At 45.7% G+C, this 16,925-nt stretch overlaps 1 protein-coding gene across 1 annotated transcript in view; it reads left to right on the top strand.

Moving 5' to 3' along the window:
* FBXL19 (F-box and leucine rich repeat protein 19) overlaps positions 1-16,093 on the top strand; it is a 129,872-nt gene extending 113,779 nt beyond the window's left edge. The window contains exon 12 of the mRNA XM_029606906.1: positions 15,850-16,093. Within this exon, the coding sequence (XP_029462766.1) occupies positions 15,850-16,034 (185 nt within the window). The 3' untranslated portion in view covers positions 16,035-16,093. The remainder of the gene's footprint in view (positions 1-15,849) is intronic.
* Positions 16,094-16,925: the final 832 nt, after the last annotated feature.

Genomic DNA, 16,925 nt, shown 5'->3' with positions numbered 1-16,925 from the left:
TGTGACTCCCTACCAGCAGATGGAGGCAGAGCACACTGAATTCTTCTGTGACATCATTGCCACTACTTAGAAGTGGTACAGCACAGAGAAATCCAATATTCACTGCCTCCAGCAGATGATAGAACTCACTGGTGGTGCAGCAGGATTTTGAAGGCACTATCACAGACTGAGGGCCAGGCCATTGGTGTACCCAGTAGAGCGAGCCTGCCTTAGGAATTCCCAGTCTCAGAGGGGTCTAGGTTAAACCCAGGGGGAGGTTAAAGTCTTGGTCGGACTTTCAAAAAATAAAAAAAAAATTGAAGGAGGAATGTTTCCATAAAGGAAGATTGGGAAATGACTGTTTTTCTGCTTTCAGTTTGTGAGAGAGAATCCTACCTCTCACTTCTCCCCCTCCCTCCTTTGCCTGCCCAGTAGATCTTTTAAAAAAAGGAGACTGAGAGGAGAAAGCGGCGAAATTTACCTGCATTTGCAGCTGAAAACTCCGGGGGTAAGCTTAATCTTGCCCCGACGGCTTAAATAACACCAGATTGCAATTACTGACGCCGGAGGGGCGTGTCCTTGGCCGGACCCGGAAGAGGGTCCCTATAATTGGAACTCTTTGCGTTTTTCCCTTTGAGACTGAGAGGAGAAAGCGGTGAAATTTACCTGCATTTGCAGCTGAGAACTCCGGGGGTAAGCTTAATCTTGCCCCGATGGCTTGAATAACACCAGCTTGCAATTACCGACGCCGGAGGGGCGTGTCCTTGCCCGGAACCGGAAGAGGGACTTATTATTATTATATAATTGATTCTTAGAGGTGCGCAGCTGCCGCCGGCGCACCACTAAAGCCGTGCGCGCTTAAGGGGCGCGCGGCTAAGCTGGGCTTTGCCGGGATTCAGCCAGATTCGCCAGAAATCTATGGACTCTTGAATAAAGAGAACATTATACGCGAATGACTATCCAGGTAGGATTTATACTAACACTTTCATGCTCTCTCATTCTCCCAAAGTGATAACTTCATTGATATTTTGCATTACTATATCTGAAACGATCCTAGCCTATTGATTTTTTTTTCCTTTTTTTTATTGTTTCTTGTTGATGCAATGCCACACACTAAAAGGAAGGCAAAATTGAGGCCTTCAATTAGTGTGACAACAGCAGAGTCTGGTCAGAGGACTGATTCAGAATGGTCTACCCCATCTGATTCCCCAATAGGGCAGACCGTTGTGGGAGAGGTATTGGAGTGGAATTCCTCTCCCCAGGTTGAAGAAACATCACTAAGCCCTGGGGCACCGGAAATACCACCACCACCTGGGATAGGGGGTTTAACCCTAGAGAAACCAGGAGGAGAACGAGAAGGAAATCTGAGTACCCTAGATATGAATAATTCGGTAGAGCAAGTGGAGAATTTAGAACTAATTGGGCAAATAAAGCAAAATTATCCTCAATTGTGTAACTTGGAGAAATCTAGTATTTCTCCTAAAGAGACCAGTACCCCAAAGTCAAAGAATTTAGATAAAGAGAGTCATCAAGAACAAGATATTTAAATTGTTATTAAATCAGATAGTTTCCTATCTAAACCTGTAAATGTAACTTTGGAAAATGTATGGAACTTCTTGGTTAAGATGGATGGTTCAATTAATAATTTAACTGAAGCAGTATTGAGAACAACTAATACTTCAGTTCAAAATTCCATAAAGTTGGAAGAACAAAAAAAAAATGGGTTGAATTAGATAAGAGTTTTACAAGTTGAAAAAATTCAAAACCTTCAAATAAAGGGAGAAGCAGAAGTAGATAGAAAGATGGAGGAGTTGGAAAACTCGATAAGATCTTTAAATTTAAGAATACATAATTTCCCAATTATTAAAAAATTGAATCCTATAGAATTATTTAGAAGTTACTTATTGCAAATTTTGAGTATTCCTGAAAAATGTCTCCCCGTTATAGTAAGAGCTTTTTATTTGGGAATAAAGAAAAAGGAATTAGAGCAAGAACAGCGGATAAGGGAAGCTGAGGGAAAAGAAAGTGATGTCAAACATAATTCTATAGATATGTCTTATTGCAAAAGTCTCAAGAAGAAGTAGAAGTTACATCCCTAAGTAAACTTGATTAATAGCTGTTAATGGACTTCTCCTCCAAGAACTTCTCCAAACCTTTTTTGAACCCAGCTACACTAACTGCACTAACCACATCCTCTGGCAACAAATTCCAGAGCTTTATTGTGCGTTGAGTGAAAAAGAATTTTCTCCGATTAGTCTTAAATGTGCTACTTGCTAACTTCCTGGAATGCCCCCTAGTCCTTCTATTATTCGGAAGTGTAAATAACCGAGTCACATCTACTGGTTCAAGACCTCTCATGATCTTAAAGACCTCTAGTGTGTGCATAATGTCCCGCACGTATATACGCGCACAACTTACTAACCACACATTTCTAGTAAAGTCAGGTGCATGGGCTGTGCATGCACCTTGCCGCGGCCCGCATAGGTGCTCAAAATCTATGCGCATAAAATTTTAAGTATGAGCTGACTGAACATGCAGTTACCGTCACCAATGGCTCTAGCAGTAAAGAAACATAAGCGCCTTTCTCTCTGCGCTGCTTGTCATATTAGGGCTGCACAGTCTGACCTGGATTCTTGCTTATGTCAGCCCTGTGAGGAAGCCCAGGGAGAGTTGGGCTCCCTGGACTTTGCTAAGCCCAGCTCCTCCCATTCAGAGCATGGATCAGCCATAACCTTAACTGGAAGAACCCCGGATCTGAGCAATCCCAGGACTGGGTCATCCATGGGAGAGGGAAATTCATCGGCACCTACCCCAGTACCTCCTGGGCTAGGCATGGACCCGGCTGCCATCTCTTGGGTGGAATTTTTTAAAGGCCTTCAAGTCTTCGAACAGGCGCAGTCTGCTACCTCACGTGCCCCTGTCTGGATGGAACCTCAGCCGGTAAGCCCTCCCTCTCCCAGTCCTATCAGTAGAACCCGAGGCATGCCTCGCCTCACCAAGGATATCCCTGGCAAGGACCCAGGCATCACGGACAAAGAGGAGGTTACAGATCCTCCTCTTTAGATGGGGAAATTCCCCCTGGTTTAGAACTGTATTGGACCATGTTACAGTTTTTCCATAGAGACAAATTGCCGGCCATGGTTTCCCAGACCCTGAAGATGTTGGGAGTTTCTGGGGTGGACTCTATGACGGAACCAAAGAAGAATCCCATTCTGATTTCCCTACAGAAAACCTCTTGCTACTTTCCAGTACTGGAAGCCATCCATGAGTTGATTGACCTGGAATGGGATGCCCCAGAAGCAAGTTTTAAAGGTGGACAAGCATTAGAAGCTCTATACCCACTGGATCCCGGCAGCGAGAGAACGTTTGCGTTTCCCTAAAGTGAATGCGCTGGTCTGTGCTGTCTCTAAGCAAACAACTATCCCAGTGGAGGGAGGATGCACACAATAGATGGATGGAGTTCATCCTTAAACAGGCCTTTGCAATAGCAGTAACCTTACAGATTGCTTTTTATTGTGCCTTGGTAGTTCGTTCGTGCCTTGCTCCTTTCTTGGGAGGTGGATATCTCGGGGGAGAAGTCCAGAGCAGTTATGGAACCCACCACCGCCTTTTTAACTGATGCGGGCCGTACCTCGGCCAGAGGAGTGGCCTCAATGGTGGCAGCCAGAAGACAGCTATGGCTGCTGAATTGGTCAGCAAACGCAACCTCCAAGGCAAATCTCACACACATGCCCTTTAAAGGATCACTCCTCTTTGGAAGCAAATTGGAAAAGCTGGTCAGTAAATGGGGCAAATCTCCAGTTCCCCTGCTATCAGAAGATAAGAGAAAGCAGTTACCACAACCCTTGCCCATGAGGGGTCAATCCAGGGGCTCCCAACACTTTCGCACCTTCAGTAACTTGACATCTCAGAGGTCTCTGTCTTTTTGGAGGACTCAGTCCTTTCGAAGTCGACAGCCCAAGAGAGGGGCAGGCTCGGGTTCAGGTTCATCCTGAACCCCCAATGATGTTTTGCCGACCCACCCTCGGAATGAAGAGATAGTGGGTCGACTGTCCCTCTTCTACCAATGGTGGGTTGAGATCACTTTGGACAAATGGATACTGGAGGTCGTACGAGAAGGATTTGCGCTGGAATGTCTCAGCATTCCTCAGGACATATTCATGATATCTCATTGCCACTCTCAGCACAAGAAGCAGGCAGTGGAGGCTACCCTGTTTAAGGCTCCTCAGGATGAGGGCTATAATCCCAGTATCTGCGCCCCAGGAAAATAAGGGGTGGTGTTCCATCTTTTTCATCATACCCAATAAGGAAATTTCCTTTTGCCCCATCCTGGACCTCAAGAGTGTCAACAGACATCTATGAGTGATTCATTTCCGCATGGAAACCCTACGTTCCGTGATAATGGCCATACTATCGGGAGAGTTATTAACGTCCCTGGACCTATCTGAGCCTACCTACATATTCCAATCCGGCAAGAACATTGTTTCCTACGCTTTGTGATACTGGGTCACCATTATCAATTCTGGGCACTGCCCTTTGGCCTGGCCACCACCCCCAGAACATTTTCCAAGATTATGGTGGTCGCAGCGGCAGCATTAAGAAAAGAGAGAATCCTGGTGCAACCATATTTGGACGACTGGTTGATCTGGGCAAAGTCCGTGGAAGAGAGTCTCAGGGTGACCTCCTTGCTTCAGAAACTCTGTTGGGTTGTAAACCTGGACAAAAGCAGTCTCAAACCCTCCCAGTCCTTGGAATATCTGGGAGTCCGGCTCGACACCAAGCAGGGCAAGGTCTTCCTCCTGACCACGTGGATAAGCAAGTTCTTGTCCCAAATGCATCTGGTGTTGAGCACGATACGCCCGACAGTGTGGAGCTATCTCAAGTCCTTGGTTTGATGGTGGCAACACTGGAAGTAGTGCTGTGGGCAAGGACACACATGCGACCACTTCAACGCTTCCTGCTGTCACGTTGGAACCCACAGTCTCATGACTATTTGATTCGCCTCTACTTACTGATGGGAGTATGCTCTTGGCTCCATTGGTGATTGCAGGAAGCTCATCTGAGCAGGGGTGTACCTCTGTCCTCTCCGAACTGGCTCGTCCTCATGACAGATGCAAGCCTCCTGGGCTGGGGAGCTTACTGTCAGGAACTGATGGCCCAAGGACGTTGGACCAAGGAAGAGGTCCTCTGGAACATAGACCTCCTGGAAGCCCGGGCAGTCAGATTGGCATTCTACAATTCAGCCACATACTCCAGGGTCAAGGAGTCCGCATAATGTTGGACAACGCAACAATGGTAGCCTACATCAACTGCCAGGGTGGAACCAAAAGCCAGCAAGTGACACATGAGATAGATCTCCTTATGAAATGGGTGGAAATACATCTACAGATGATCTCAGCCTCCCACATCATAGGAAAAGACAACATCAGAACAGACTTTCTAAGCAAGAAGAGTCTGGATCCAGGAGAGTGGACGTTGTTGGCCAGAGTCTTTCAGTTCCTAGTAGATCGCTGGGGTCTCCCATCTATCGACCTGCTGGCCGCATCTCACAATACGAAGATTCCTAGATTCTTCAGTTGCACAAGAGATCAGTAGTCCCTGGGGATTGACGCTCTCATTCAGACCTGGCTGGAAGAGGAGTTGCTATACGCTTTCCCTCCATGGCCCCTGCTGGGCAGGGTCATTTGCAGAATCAAGTACCACAGGGGGTTAGTCCTATTAGTAGCTCCAGATTGTCCCAGGTGTCTGTGGCATGCCATTCCAAATTGCCACTTTCCCCAAAATGGATATAAATTTTACTTGATCCATTTAGTCTACAGTGTGATCTTGATGGAGAATGCACGAGCCAGAACTAAGTAATTTTAGAAACCATCAGTATTCTGAATAGGGAGGGATTGTAGCGAAGATGCATTATGCTCTGTGATTTGAAATTCTAAGAGTTTTCTTCAACAGGGACCGGTTCTTCATGAGGATCCAACTCGATTCTGTCTTATGGTCTGGCCCTTGAGAGGGCTCGTCTGATGAAGTGAGAATATTCGGCAGCAGTAATTGCCACCTTACTCTGCGCATGAAAGTTCTCTGCATCTCTAGCGTGTGTGCAGGTCTGGAGAGTATTTGAGGCCTGGTGTGAGGAAAGCAGTGTTTCCCCTCGGACAGTCAAAATCCCACTAATTCTGGAATTTTTGCAGGACGGCTTGAGTAAAGGTTTGACCCTTCACTCCTTGAAGGTCCAGGAGCAGGTTCCGTTCACCTCGCCCTGTTTCAGGGGCGAGGTGAACAGAACCTGCTTGTCGGCTCATCCGGACATGGCCTGTTTTCTGAAAGGGATGAAGCAGCTCCAGCCACCCATATGGTGGCTGGTTCCCTTGTTGAATCTTAATCTAGTAATGGAGTTTTTGGCAGGGCTCTCCTTTTGGCCGCTGCACAGTCTCTTGCGTTTATTAACCTTGAAAAGGGTGTTCCTGGTTGCTATATGCTTGGCACGTCGCATCTTTGAACTACAGGCCTTGTCATGTTGGGAACCGTTCCTCCGGATGACTTCAGGAGCGCGTTACAGCTTTCATCCTTCTTGCCCAAGGTAGTTTCAGATTTTCATTTGAAACAGTCCATTTCGTTGCCATCCCTATATAAGCACAAGGATGCGGAAGAATACAGTCTCCTCCGTCATTTAAATGTCGGTATCTAGAAGTTTCAGAACTGGTCCGAAAGACAGAAAGGCTGTTTGTCCTTCACAATGGAAGGAAACAGGGTGAACCAGTTTCGTGGACTACCATAGCTCACTGGATTAAGAAAGTGGTCACGGGAGCCTATGTGGAGGCAGGAAAGCCATTACCCTTTCAAGTTAAAGCTTATTCCACTAGGGCTCAGGCAGTCTCATGGGCAGAAGCTAGACTGCTGTCTTTTGTCCACATCTGCCAAACGGCGACAAGGTCCTCCTTGCACACCTTCTCCAGGTTCTATCGCTTGGACGTTCAGGCCCAAGAGCATGCAGCCTTTGCGAGGGCGGTATTAACCAGACCGTGGGGAGCCCCCCGCCCTGATTGGGAATAGCTTTTGTACATCCCATTGGTCCTGAGTCCATCTGGCTACATGCTAGGAAATGGAGAAATTACTTTCCTGAAAAGTTTGTTTTCCTTACTGTAGACAGATGGACTCAACATCCTGCCCACGGCTGTCCAAGAATGGTGCCAAGGATTCACTCATGGAGTGGATATCGATTCCAAGATATTACAGGTAAATTGTCATCCAGTCCCTAGATCAGGGCATCTATAATCTTACTGGGGGGTTCAGTGTTTGGTTGAGAACAGTTATGGTTATCTGTTTTTTAATAAAAGTTTTAATCAAGTTTTTTCAATAGTATGTCCACAGTGGCTTTTGAAGAGAATACTGAAGGGCTGAGGTCACTGCAGGGGTGTGTGTAGGGTGACGTCAGCATTGAAACCTGACTCCGTCTTCATCTGCTGGCAGGGGAGCATAACCCATTGGTCTTGAGTCCATCTGTCTACACTAAGGAAAATGAAATTATCAGGTAAGTAATTTCTCCAATAGTCACTACCGAAGCAAGCCTCTCCGGATGGAGGGTGGTGTGGCAAGATCAGTCGGCGCAAGGCCAGTGATCGAAACAGGAGGCCTCATAGTCTGTCAGTTGGTTAGAGACGAGAGTGGTGCATTTCGCATTGCTTGCATGTCTGCCAAGATTACGCAGCCATCCAGTACGGATCCTATCAGACAATGCGACGACAGTGACCTACATCAACTGTCAAGGTGGAACCAAGAATCAGGCAGTGGCTCAAGAGGCCCGGGTGTTGATTCTCTGGGCAGAGCAGCACTTGGAGTGGCTGACAGCTTCTCATATCACTGGAGTGAACAGCATTCAGGCAGATTTCTCAGTCATAGAAAGTTAGACCCCGGGAAATGGGAGCTGTCGGAGGAAGTGATGTGCCTCATTCATGGAAGATGGGGGTATCCTGAGCAAAGAGAACACCAAGGCATTGTGGTTTACAGCCACTGAACAGAACACAGTAAGGAAGGAATCAGAGCTCTGGTGCTGCCATGGACTCGAGGGATTCTTCTTTGTCTTCCCTCCGTGGCCTCTGGTGGACAACGGATTACGGTGGATAGAGAAATATCTGGGCAACGTGATCCTGGTAGCTCCAGAGTGGCCATATCGACCCTGATCTGATCAAGATAGCCATAAACGGGCCCCTGATGTTTGGACATCTGTCGACTCTCTTCCACCAGGGCCCAATATTTTTGGGTCATGCAGTTCACTTCTGTCTTGCGGCTTCGCTTCTGAGAGGAGATGACTGAGATGGAGGGGATATTCTGAAGCAGTTATTTCACCTTATTGCTGGCTAGGCAACCTGCATCCTTAATATATGTGCGAATTTGGAAGATCTTCTAGTCCTAGTCCGCTGTTGATGGAGTGCAGCCTCAGGCTGTTCAGGCTATGGTGTCGCATATTTTGGCTTTTCTACAGAAAGGTTCTGGTCAAGGGACTGGCCTTTAACTCTCTGAGTGTCCAGGTAGTGACATTGTGTTGTCTCTGGGTTAAGGTGCAAGGGGTAACCTGTGTCCACACATCCATATGTTCAACAGTTCCTTCGGGAAGCTAAGAACTTGGCGTCCTCAGGTGTGGAACATTTGTCCATCTTGGAATCTGAATCTAGTGTTTAGAGGATTGTGTGAGGCTTGGTTTGAACCACTAAAGAGAGCTACAGTTAAGGACTTGACTCTTAAAGTGGTTTTCTTGGTGGCTATTTGTTTAGTCATGAGAATTTTGGAGCTCCAGGCACTGTCGTGTCGAGATCCCTTCCTACAGATATCTGATTCAGGGGTATCTTTATGCATGGTGCCTTCTTTTCTGCCTGAGGTAGTTTCAGCATTCCATCTTAGTTAGACAGTGGAGCTTCCAGCTTTTCTGGATTTGGATTCCTCTACCTCTCTCGCTGGGGAGCTTAGGCTCTTAGATAGGAGGCATGCATTTTTGAGGTATCTAAAGGTCACTTATGATTTCCGTAAATCGGATCATCTCTTTGTAGATCGGATCACCTGTTTGTACTGTGGAGTGGTCCAAAGAAGGTAAATAAGGCTTCTAAGGCTACAATTTGCGGTGGCTGAAGGAAGCGATCAAGTCGACTTACATTTCTAAAGGGTGCCTGCTGCCGGGGGGTGTAGGGGCCCACATGACGCATTCTCAGGCGACTTCCTCGACTAAGTCACAACAAATGTCTCTGCATGAAACTTGCTGGGTGATTACTGGAAAGTCATTGCACACTTTTGCTAGGCATCATTGCTTGGATGTCGGGACTTTTGTGAGAGTGTTCTATGAGCAGAACTCTCCAGGTCCCACCCAAGTTAAGGGAAGCTTAGGTATATCGCAGGAGTCTGGACTGATCTGGGTACATACAGGGAAAATAAAATTGGTTCTTACTTGCTAATTTTCTTTCTTGTAGTACCTCAGATCAGTCCAGAGACCCACCCATTTACTGGGGGGGAGAGTCTGTTGCTCAAACTGTTGCTTTGTATATAGTGCGAAGTTGGAGATTTTCAATGCTGATCGCTTATATTAAATTTGGGAAACAAGTTTTCCATTGTCTTTTTGGGCAACTTCACCTTCTTCCAGTTCGTTGGAAGGGAGGGAGTTTGCTTAGAAGTTTGGTTAGAAATTTATGGTTGTTGCTGTCATCTTGGCTTGGGTACAGGTCAGTACTGAGGGATTGCAGGTGGCTCACTGGGTTATGTATAGTGTCAGTGAAACTTTCTCTGTCGCTTTCTTCTGGCAGGGAGGCAAAACCCAGGAGTCTGGACTGATTGATCTGTGGTACTACAGGAACAAACATTTAGCAGATAAGAACCAATTTTCCTTTAGATATTATCCACCACTGTTATGCCTTAGAGTTAGCTGCTCCTGTTCCCAACACCTTTATGGTCTTTCCCTGTTCTTCAGCCCCCAAACAAATGGCAGTTCGCGAGACCTGCACAGACTTCTGTTGCAGGCCGTGGTGCCTGTTGCCTCGTCCAAGCAAGGCCTTGACTATTACTCAGTATATTGTGTAGGTTCAAATAAAGAGGGAGCCTACAGGCAGATTTCAAGGGATTTTATTTATTTATTTATTTATTAACTTTTATTTACCGACATTCGTGAAGCACATCATGCCGGTTTACAAAGAACTCAGATGAGATACAGTAAAACAATATAGCAAAATAACAATATAACATTATAAACAATATAATATAATATTACTAACCAAAAAGAATAAAAAACAAAATGAACAAAATAAAACAGTACAAAAGCATTACAAAAATGAACCAATGGATCAGAGATTTAAGGGGGGAGAACGGGGAGGGAGAGGAGGGGGAGGGCGAGGGAAGGGAGGATGGGATGAACAATTCTCTCCAAATCTCTTATTTCAGAATGGATGCTCTTCAAGCGGCACTCATGGTGGTGTGGAAAGGAGAGTTTCTATCCTTTCTGTACCTGTCAATGGCTTATTTTCATATTCCCATCAGGAGGGAAGATCAACTATATCTCTGGTTTTGCATTCTGCAGGAGCATTTTCAGTTCAAGGTGCTTTCTTTCAGGTTGGCTATGGCACCGTGTGCATTCACCAACGTCATGGTGGTAGTGGCAGCATTTTTGAGGCCAGCAGATATCATTGTTCACCCTTACCTGGACAATTGGTTAATCAAAGCCAAATCTTACCAAGAAAGAATTTCGGGTTCCAACAGAGTAATCCAGGTTTTAGGAAACTTGGACTGAGTGATCACTTATTTGAAGAGTAGGCTTGTTCTTTCCCAGTCCCTGGAATACCTGGGGATGCTCTTTGACACACATCTGGGGCAGGTGTGTTAACTAAGGACAAATAGATAAATTAATTGGTCAAGAGGTTCATCTCCGAGGCAGTCCCCAGAGTTTGGGATTATCTGCAACTTCTTGGGTCCATGGCAGTGCCCTGGACTTAGTCCTGTCGGCAGAGAACTCATATTTATTTATTTGTAAAATTTAAAACTTGCCTATTAAACATTCCTTGAAGCTCTTTCAATATGTGCTTCTGTCTTGTTGGTCACCTCAGACTCAGGATTATGAAATTCATCTTCCTTTGCCCCTCTAAGTAAGGGACAGTCTTCTCTGATGGACATTTTCTTGGAACCTGTTGTGGGGAATCAGTCTCGATATTCCCACCTGGATTCTGGTGACAACAGATGCAAGTCTCTCTGGTTGGGGAGCTTGTTAACTGGATCTGGTGGTTCCAGGGCTTTGGTCACCAGAAGAAGTATTCTGGCTCATCAACAGTCTGGAAACCAGAGCAATGAGGCTGGGCCCTGAGACATTTCCTTCCTGTTCTCAAGGGGAAAGCAGTCAGGGCATTCTGCGAAAATGTGACAGCAGTGGCTTATATGAACAGACAGGGTCGCCCAGGAACCTGGAAAGTGTTGGACAAGACCAATCTCCTTTTCAGATGGGCAGAGGAAATCTTGAAGCTATTGTCAGAGGCTTACATTATGGGGGGGCAGGAAAATATCCAAGCCGACAATCTGAGCAAGAATCTTCTGAATCCCAGAGAATGAGAGTTGAGCAAGGAGGCCTTTTGGCGTATAGTTTTTAGATGGGGCATGGATCTCATGTCATCTCGCAGGAAAGCCAAGGTTTCTCGCTTCAGCCATCACAAAGAGCTTGGAGCAGACATGTAGATGCTCTGATTTTAGCCTTGGCCAAAGTGGGAGCTTCTTTATGTCTTTTCCCATTGGTCGTTAATTGGCAAAACTTTACGCAAAATTGAGTTGGAGAACAATCAGGTGATTCTGATTGTTCCAGAAAGGCATCACAGACTGTGATATGTGGATCAAATGAGGCTTCAGGTCAATGGTCTCCTGCATTTGCCAGGGCCCAAGACCTTTTAGTACAAGGTCTGATTCTCATGGAGGACCATCTCCATTCTTTCTACGATTTGCTCTTGAGAAGACACATTTGCAGAAGACTGGTTACTCTGCTTATGTGGTCTGAACAGAAACAATGGCTTCATGACTCACTACGACTGTCTATGAATTTAACTGTTATCAGATTGTTCCGTCTTTTCACGCTTACCTCAGTTGTCAGTAGGCTATAGTATAATGCTATTAACATTCTGCACACCATGTCCTGCCTAATTCACAGGCTGATACAGTACAGTGCACTCTGGTGGAGCGCACTGTTAACCTGCATTTGGACGCGCTAGCTTTACCCCTTATTCAGTAAGGGGTAATAGCGTGTCGAAAATGCGCGTTCAACCCCCCCAATAGCGCCCGCAACATGCAAATGTATGTTGATGGCCTTATTAGTCATTCCCGCGCGACACAGAAAGTAAAATGTGCAGCCAAGCCACACATTTTACTTTCAGAAATTAGCGCCTACCCAAAGGTAGGCGCTAATTTCTGCCGGCACCGGGAAAGTGCACAGAAAAGCAGTAAATATTAAGTCAGAGGTCCCGAAAGTAAAAAAAAATAAATAAAATTTTGAAATCGGCCCGCAGCTTGAAAACCGGACGCTCAATTTTGCCGGCGTCCGGTTTCCAAACCCGTGGCTGTCAGCGGGCTCGAGAACCAACACCGGCAAAATTGAGCGTCGGCTGTCAAACCCGCTGACAGCCGCCACTCCTGTCCAAAAAGAGGCGCTAGGGACGCGCTAGTGTCTCTAGCGCCTCTTTTTACCGCCGGCTCTAATTTAAATATTTTAGTTTACTGAATCGCACGCACAGGACACTGGCCTGTGCACATGCCAGGAAGCCCACTCTCCCACGAACTTTACTGTATCATCCTGTCAATGCCTTCTCTCTGTTGTGTATATATTTTACTCATCTCTTGTACATCATTTCATGCATCTGACGAAGTGGACTCTGTCCTCGAAACCTCATGCTTTAATAAATTAGTTAGTTTATAAGATGCCACCTGACTCCTGTCATTTCTGCTTCTGTTATTTCTACCCTTCTCAAGGACTGTAAGTCTTCCACTTCACTGGTTTATATTCTAATTTGTCATATATTTGAGTGTTTCTGTTCAGATTGGCGGTTTCCATCCTGGTGTGCTGATATTTCTTGTTTTTTGGCCTTTCTCCAGAAGGATTTGGAAAAGGGATTAGCCTTGAAGTCCCTTAAGGTTCAGGTGGCAGCAATCTCATGCTTCATAGTATTTCAATAGTTGCTATTCTGGATGTCTCCCGTTTTTGCTTCGGGGAGAGGCAGAGTTTAAGAGGTTATGACCACCATTTCAACCTTTTGGTTCCACATTGGGTTCTCAATATGTTTATGTTGGCCTTGTTCTTACTTCCTTTAGAGCCTTTGAAACGAGCCTCACTCAAGGATCTATCCTTGAAGACTGTGTTTTTGGAAACCGTCTGTTCAGCTTGCCACATTTCCGAGTTTCAGCTCTTGTGGGGTCATCTTGTCGGATTCGGTGTACTTTCAACTTGTCCCTTCATTTTTTTCAAAGTTCATGTCAGCTTGTCATATCAATCACTGTTTTTCTGCTTGCCTTTTCCACAGAGGAGTGCCAAGGCGCTAACAGGTCTTTGAGGTTCCTGGATATTTTTTTGGGACATCAGGTATCTTGGAAGTAACTAATTCCACAAAACAGGTTTTGTATTGTTTGGAGAGCCACATAAAGGGGAAGTGGTCCCCAGGGTGACTCAGGGCAATGCAATGGCATCCTTAATCCATCTAGTCAATTCCTCAGGGACCAGTGAGCTCCAGAGCTTATTTGTGTTCATTCTTTTCTGGTGCAGTTGTCTTCTTAGACAGAAATGGTTGCTGTTACGACTGCAGACATTTGCAAGGCAGTGGTCTAGTCGTCTTTGCATTTGTTTTCTAAAAATTACCATTTGGATGCTTTGACTAAGGTGGTCACAGCTTATGGAACTGAGGCTCTCTGAATAGCCTTCCCTCCTAAAGTGGATAGGCTTTGGTATCTCCTACTTGTATGAACTGAACTGGACTGATGTAGCAGAATGAAATGGAAGAATTTGTATCTGTTAATTTCCTCTCCATGAGTCCTGCACAACAGTCCAGGATCCTCCTGAGAAGTAGGGCCTTCATTTTCATGGACATATGCATATCTACCTTGCTGTCATGTACATATTTAGCAGAAGGATAAGGCTTTTTTCAGCCTGGAGTGTTATATTCCTATCCTTTTTTGTTTCTTTCCTTTGTTACAGTTTAGTGGACAGATGTTTAAGGTAGGAGGAGTTCTTCCTTACCATGTTGGAAGTTTTATTTTATTCTCACTGGGTTTTCTCATAGTCTGTTTTATAGTGCTTTATTAAGAACATAAGAAATTGCCATACTGGGTCAGACCAAGGGTCTATCAAGCCCAGCATCCTGTTTCCAACAATGGCCAATCCAACAATGGCCAATCCAGGGGAATATTGGATATTTCTGTGTTGTACCACCTCTAAGTAGGGGCAATGATGTCACAGAAGAATTCAGTGTTCTCTGCCTCCATCTGCTGGTAGGAGGACACAACCCACTTGTATGGACTGACCTAAACTGGTGTAGCAGGATTCACAGAAAGGAAATTAATAGGTAAAAATGTCTTCTTTTCACTCAACGGCCATTTTGCATGTTATTATGTCAAGGTCAGCTTCATCTACTCTGAGATAGAGGATTCACCTCGCCTGACCTGTTCTGGCCCGCTGTGCTCTGGGAAGGAGGACTCGCCCGGCCAATATCTTTTTTGAAGTTGAGAAGGGGTTCAGCCTGCTTTGTAAAGGAGGGAAGACTTGCCTGCCTGATGCCCTGAGTAGGGTTTGATGGCCTTCTCTCTACTGTGAGAACTTTTAACTCCTGCCTCTGACCAGGAGTTAAATTTCCCACAATAAAAAATACAAAGGCCTGCTAGATAGCCTCTCCCCTAGCTGGCCTCCTTGGCTTATTACCCTGCAAGTTATATGCCTTGAGTTCTTTGGCACTAAAATCCCTAGTATCTTATCTTATTATATAACAGGGTTAGGTTAGCGCAAAAAAATCAGTGCTAAAACAGAATTTAAAAACTTGCAGTAGGGTCAGTGCGGCTTATTAAATTGGCCCCCTTAGAACTGTCACACTTGCATACCTAGCTTCCAGTCCTCCAGCCATCACCAGCTGTCTCGCTTAATTTGTGTGGGGAGGGAGATTTGCAAATAGCCTGCCTGGTTGCAAATTACATGCCTGGTTTTAACATGTGTGTACATTACACAGATTTTCAATGTTGTTTGTTTTTGACAGTTAGCACGTGCGAAGTATGCATATTAAAAGCATCCACAGACTTCGCACCTGCTATTTCTTTGGTTGGAAGAGGGATGGCAAAACAATGTGCCCACATTTGAAATCAAATTTATTTTATTGTAACTCACTCCAGGTGTCTGCATAAGGATATCAAATTAAAATAAACATAAATTATTGTACTCCCTCTACCTAAACATGCCCACTCTTTCTTTATCACAGCTAAAAGTGCGCGTGCTATGGCAGCCATGTGCACTTTTCAGCCATACCTGAGGAGGGCAAATTTCAGTCAGACCATTCTACTGGGGGAATTGCCCGAAGAAATTAGCGCCTACCTAATAGGGCCGTCAACATGCATTTGCATGTTGAGGGCGCTATTAGGTTCGGCGGGTTGGACGCAAGTATTCCGCTCCTTACTGAATAAGGGGTAAGGGAAAACGCGCGTCCAATGGCAGGTTAATAATGTATCGGCCCATCAGTGAGTATGTATCGGCCCGTCAGTATCTGCGTGTGTTCTGTTCTCCTGTGTGGACTGCTTCTTGCTGGGGAAATGCATATATATATCCCTTTTTTTTTTTTTTTGCATTGCCTGCACTGTACCACAGATTTTTTTTTTATTATGATCTTTTCTCTCCAGGGTGCCATAGACTGACTGACCAGTGCCTGCCTCTTTTCAAGCGCTGCCCACGACTCTCCCGCCTGGACCTGCGGTCTTGTCGCCAGATCTCTCCAGAGGCCTGCCAGCGCTTCACCGAAGAGCCCCGGGCTCCCTCTTCCTGCTTCCGGTGCTCAGAAGAGAAACTTCTGTTGAGGGACAGCTAGCAGTGTGGTTTCACAGATGCCAAAAAAAAAAAAAAAGACCAGAACAAAAACTAATCCCATGGCACTGAGATCCGAGGAGGGAGGAGGTGGAAGAGAGAGAGACATATCCCCCTCTCCGCCAAAATTATCCTTGGTTCCCTCTGTGAAACACATCCAGCAGGCTGAGCTTCCAAATTGCATATTGAACTCTCTGGTGGAGGAAGAAATGAGGGATGGTGGACACGACCATGTGGAGGAGGAAGCAGGAGAATTGCGCAGGTGTCATTCCTTGCTATTGAACCCTTTCCATGTATGGCCTGTTCTTCCCGCGTGCTTTCTCTTAGGGTGCCTGATCCAAATGGCATTGGCCTTTGAGAGCTCGGATTAAGTGGTTATAAGTGTACGCATGTGTATATGGGGGGAGTGGAAGGGGAGCACAGTGTGAAAGTACCACTAACCCCTTCCTATAGGTTGTGACCATGGGGGTCAGGAGATGGAGAGTTAGGTCACTGGCATGTTTTCTGCTGCATAGACTATCTAATTTATCTCTCTTACATTTTTTTTTAAATGTCATAATGTTTGCTGTCCTTGGCATTGGAGAGAAGAGCCTGAAGGGGGTGGAATGAGGGGTCCCTTGGGGTCAGAAATTCCTTTGAAACTTTTTGTTTTATTTTAGGTAACAAAGAGTCTCCGTGAGTTTGAAGGTTTTCTGCCTTTGCGCCCTCCTGGGACAGCCATCTCCGTTGCTTAACTCTGAATGGCAGCTATTCATGGGAACACTACTGTAGGGGTTGGGGAAACTGATCTGGGGAGGGGAACAGGAGGGAGCGGGAGGGTCTGAGCATGAGGGGAAAGGGGTGTCTTTATATTATTATTGTTTTAAAATCTTTGCTTTTTAACTCAGCCACAGTC

Source organism: Rhinatrema bivittatum, chromosome 6, assembly GCF_901001135.1.
Source record: "Rhinatrema bivittatum chromosome 6, aRhiBiv1.1, whole genome shotgun sequence".
Taxonomy (NCBI): Eukaryota; Metazoa; Chordata; class Amphibia; order Gymnophiona; family Rhinatrematidae; genus Rhinatrema; species Rhinatrema bivittatum.
This window is presented reverse-complemented; position numbering and strand designations above follow the sequence as displayed.